Raw genomic sequence first — 4,083 nt, 5'->3', positions numbered from 1 at the left:
CTTGTTTCAGTCTGTATGAAATGTGTTATCGAAATACCTTCTTTACATTTGTGAGTTCACAACCGTAAAAATCTAACATCTGTTGTACAAAGACATCATGGCCATCCATTTAGCTTAGCACACATATGATGAAGATTTCACAACATAAAAATATTGCAGCGATAAATATTAATAAATTAGAATAAATAATCAAATAGAAAATTACATCAAGATATTCTTTGCTCTTTGTCAGTCACCACAGAATTCTGTTATTCTATAAATAACAGTCAATTTAAATAAATTATTCCAGTCTCTGCTGAACATGCGGTTGGATTTTATTTCAATTTCTTCTGCGGACTTGTGCCATTAAGTAAAGGAGCTGTTGTAAACGGGCCCTGGTCTCAGCGCGGATTATTTCCCAAGCACAGTTGCTGAATGTCTGGAAAAACAGAATATATTTTAAGGAAACCCAATTGGAAAATGAACAGATCTAATTACGGTCAAATAAACTACAATCCAATAATCACAGAGTCAATTATCAATTGTCCCACCTTCTGTTTGAGAAACTTCCTCAGTTTCCTGAAGTATTTTTGAATGGTGGAGTTTTTCCTCAGTCTGGCCTCTGAGCCCTGTTTCCTGGCACATTCTTCCAGCTCACTGAGCTGTCGGTCTAGGAGAAGGCGGAGGTTTTCCACCTTGTTCCGGTCCCAGGTGACTGAACCCAGGTTCATGCTGTAGATCTTGCTGATGTGACGCAGGGTCTGATGGACAATCTGGATCCTGTCCTGTGTCTGGGGAATATATACACAATCAGATTAAAGATGATGCATTTTTGTTTTTTTAATAAATATTTTCATTAATATATTTCATTTATGAAATTCAAAATAACAAGAAAAATCAACACATCTACAGATATGAAAAACAGAATCATAAAACAACCTCTCATGAAACCTGCCACTCCCCTCCCGTCAACTCCCCCCCCCCCCACCCCGAGTAACAAAAGGTGACAATTTCCTTGAAAAATACAGTAAAAGGCTTCATCTCCCATAGAATCCCGTCGTTTGCTCCCCTCAACTTTTCTTTGACTTTTTCAAGGAATAGGAACTCAATCAGGTCCCCAAGCCAAACCGAGGCACTGGATGGAGGCGGAGAACTCCATCCCAGCAGAACTCACTTCCGAGCAATGAGGAAGGAGAAGGCGACGCCATTGGCCCCTGCGCCCGTTTGCAGCTCTGATAAGTCTGACACCCAAAGTATGGCCGCTAAAGGTTAGGGCTCCAGCTCAATCTTCAGGATCGCCAACATGGTGCTAAAGAAGGAGACCCCAAAACCCATGACCTCGGGACAAAACCAGAACATATGCACGTTGTTACCCGGACCATGTAAACAGCACTGTAAACCTGTCGTCCCCCCCCCCCCTTAAAAAGAAGTGACTCATTCTGAAATTGGTCAAGTGTGCCCTCAAAACTACCCGAGGCTGGATGAAACCAAACCTGGCCCAGGTGGATGTGGAGTTCACCCTGCGAAGTGCCTCACACCTCGTCATTCAATATGGGCCCCATCTCCTCCTCGCACATCGACTTAACCCCCTCCACTGACACCAAATCTCCTGACAAGACCCATCCATCAATATCTCCTTCCTCGGACCCTGTGAGTGAAATAACTCTCTCCATTCGAGATTTTGGTGGCACCTCGGGGAATATCGGAAAAATCCATTTTGCAAAATTGTGAACTTGGTGATATCTGAATGAATCTAATCTGAGAATGCAGAGGTGATGGCTGACTGGGAGTTTGTGTTGTTGGAATATTTAGAGATGATGAGTTTAAAAAAAATAAATTTAGAGTACTCAATTCATTTTTTCGAATTAAGTGGCAATTTAGCACGGCAAATCACCTGCCGTGCACATCTTTGGATTGTGGGAGCGAAATCCACGCAAACATGGAAAGAATGCGCAAACTCCACACTGACAATGACCCAGAGCCGGGATCAAGGTTGGGACCTCGGCACCCTGAGGCAGCAATGCTAACCACTGTGCCACCGTGCTGCACCAGAGATAATTGAGTTATGTTATATTACAGTAGTTATTGGATTCTGTTCCAGTTTATAGAGGACATAAATTGAGAGAACACCCTGGACAGTATTAGAATAATGGAGCTCCCCTTCCACTCCGCTGCCACATCCCCCTAACCCCACCAAACCTTTGGGCACTAAGGGACAATTTATCATGGCCAATCCACCTCACCTGCACATCTTTGGACTGTGAGAGGAAACCAGGGCACCCGGAGGAATCCCACGCACACGGAGCGAACGTGAAAACTCCACACGGTCACCCTGGGCCTCTGCCGCTGTGGCATCTGATGCTTCACCCTGAGTTGCTTTCTGGGCAGTTTGTTTTTGTTTATTTGTAGAGGGAGTCTGTCATTGTCTTCGACTCTCAGGGAAGGGCGCAGAGGCAGGTCTCACACCTCCTCAGTCAGACAGGAATTGGACCAGCGCTGGTGGCAGCATCCTGGACTAGCCAATGAGCTAACCAGCCCACCAATATCAACACAGTGACCATCGAGTGAATGCAATGGAGAGTGGACAGGTATGTTGTGTGGAATCCACAGATGAAAGGGCCCTGCCTGAACTGTATAGGACGATTGATGGTAAGAAGTGGATAGACAGTGAGGGAGTAAGAGGGAGAAGACAGAGATGCTAATGGGTAGTGAGGTGATGAAAGGAATTGAGATGATTAGCAGGCACAAGTAACCTTTGAATGATGCTGCAGACTTGGCAGGCTCCCCCAACAGGGTGCATCACAGCTCAATGAGGTTCCATTCCCTACATCAGTCTGAGGGAACGAGGAAGAGAGTCTTTACCCGGGGGTTTGAGTTCAAAGCAGGAGCTCCCTCATTTCCACTGACAACTTCAATGAACGACCTGCTCTGTCCATCCTGGATTACGGTGGTTGATCTTTATCGTGTTTTTCGCACATTTCTGATGGAATAAATGATAATAAGCCCCAGTGTTCACTCACCTGCAAACCCTCAGACAGTTTCACCAGATTCAAGGTCTTGGTTGTCAGCGCAAACCTCTCCCTGACACATTGCCGAGGGAAGCGACCGCCCTGAGAGCAAAGACAAACACTGTGTCAACCCAGATCAGAAACAGTAATGCTGCAGATTCGCTGACCATAAACTGTGCAGCGCTGCAAACCCCAGAACCATTTTCCTGAGAGAATGCTTCAAAACAAATGGACCCAGTGCGATGGGGAATTGTTTCTGGCTCCAGCTTCAACTCACCATTTCATTCAGTTTGCTGAGTGTCTCTGTGTTGAGAACTTGCTGTAACTGCAGCCTCTCACAGCCCAGACTGAGGGTCCCGGACAAGAGGAACAACACCGTCACAAAGCTCCAAATACTGGCCAGAGCCATGAGCAACCGAGCCAGAGTGAGACACGGAGCTGAGGATCACACACTGACCGTAACCGGGTTCAACTCCGAACAAATGTTGTATTTTCACCGAAAGAATCACCGGGAGTGAAAATGCAACCGCTTGCAGCAGGAGTAACCGCCTAAACTCTCCTGCGAGTCTGTGTGTGTATCTGCCAGTATGTGTGTGTGTGTGTGTGTGTGACTCTCTCTCTCTCTGTCTCTGTGTGTCTGTGTGTCTCTCTGTGTGTCTGTGTCTGTGTCTCTGTGTGTGTGTGTCTCTGTGTGTCTCTATGTGTCTGTGTCTCTATGTGTCTCTCTGTGTGTCTGTGTCTCTCTGTGTGTCTGTGTCACTCTGTGTGTCTCTGTCTCTCTGTGTCACTCTGTGTGTCTCTGTCTCTCTGTGTGTCTGTGTGTATCTGGACTGTGTTGGGAGGATCTCTCTCTAGCATCCTCTCCGTGTTAAGAGGAGGGTCTGGCGATCAGCGGTGTTACGTTGGGAAAGTGAAATCTGCTTTCGGTTGTTTCTTTTACAAGGCGAATAGTTAGTCTGCTCCCAGTGTGAGGGAAGGAATCTGAAAGCTGGAAATTCCTCAACCAGGGCCGGGAAGAGCCCAAATAGAAAAACACAAACAGCGGCCGGTTCTAACTCAAAGCTCCAAGAATATGGATCAATATTATTAATATCAA

The 4,083-nt window shown here is 46.1% G+C and overlaps 1 protein-coding gene across 1 annotated transcript; it reads right to left on the bottom strand.

Annotated features, from left to right (window-relative positions):
• Positions 1-319: 319 nt before the first annotated feature.
• LOC119953990 (interferon alpha-F-like) lies at positions 320-3,325 on the bottom strand. The gene is made up of 4 exons (XM_038778766.1): positions 3,265-3,325; positions 3,000-3,089; positions 531-770; positions 320-418 (listed from the first exon to the last, which is right to left on the bottom strand). Exons 1-4 carry the CDS (start codon positions 3,265-3,267, stop codon positions 320-322), a joined length of 432 nt encoding a protein of 143 aa, XP_038634694.1. The 5' UTR covers positions 3,268-3,325.
• Between the last annotated feature and the right edge of the window lie 758 nt (positions 3,326-4,083).

The sequence above is a fragment of the Scyliorhinus canicula genome, chromosome 19 (assembly GCF_902713615.1).
Source record: "Scyliorhinus canicula chromosome 19, sScyCan1.1, whole genome shotgun sequence".
Classification (NCBI taxonomy): Eukaryota; Metazoa; Chordata; class Chondrichthyes; order Carcharhiniformes; family Scyliorhinidae; genus Scyliorhinus; species Scyliorhinus canicula.
This window is presented reverse-complemented; position numbering and strand designations above follow the sequence as displayed.

Bases quoted from the DNA above. Each gene is read 5' to 3' on its own strand.
- LOC119953990 (XM_038778766.1), bottom strand. The intron at 771-2,999 runs GTGAGTGAACAC...TATATTCCCCAG, and splicing joins AACTGTCTGAGGGTTTGCAG to ACACAGGACAGGATCCAGAT. The intron at 419-530 runs GTGGGACAATTG...CTGTTTTTCCAG, and splicing joins GGAAGTTTCTCAAACAGAAG to ACATTCAGCAACTGTGCTTG.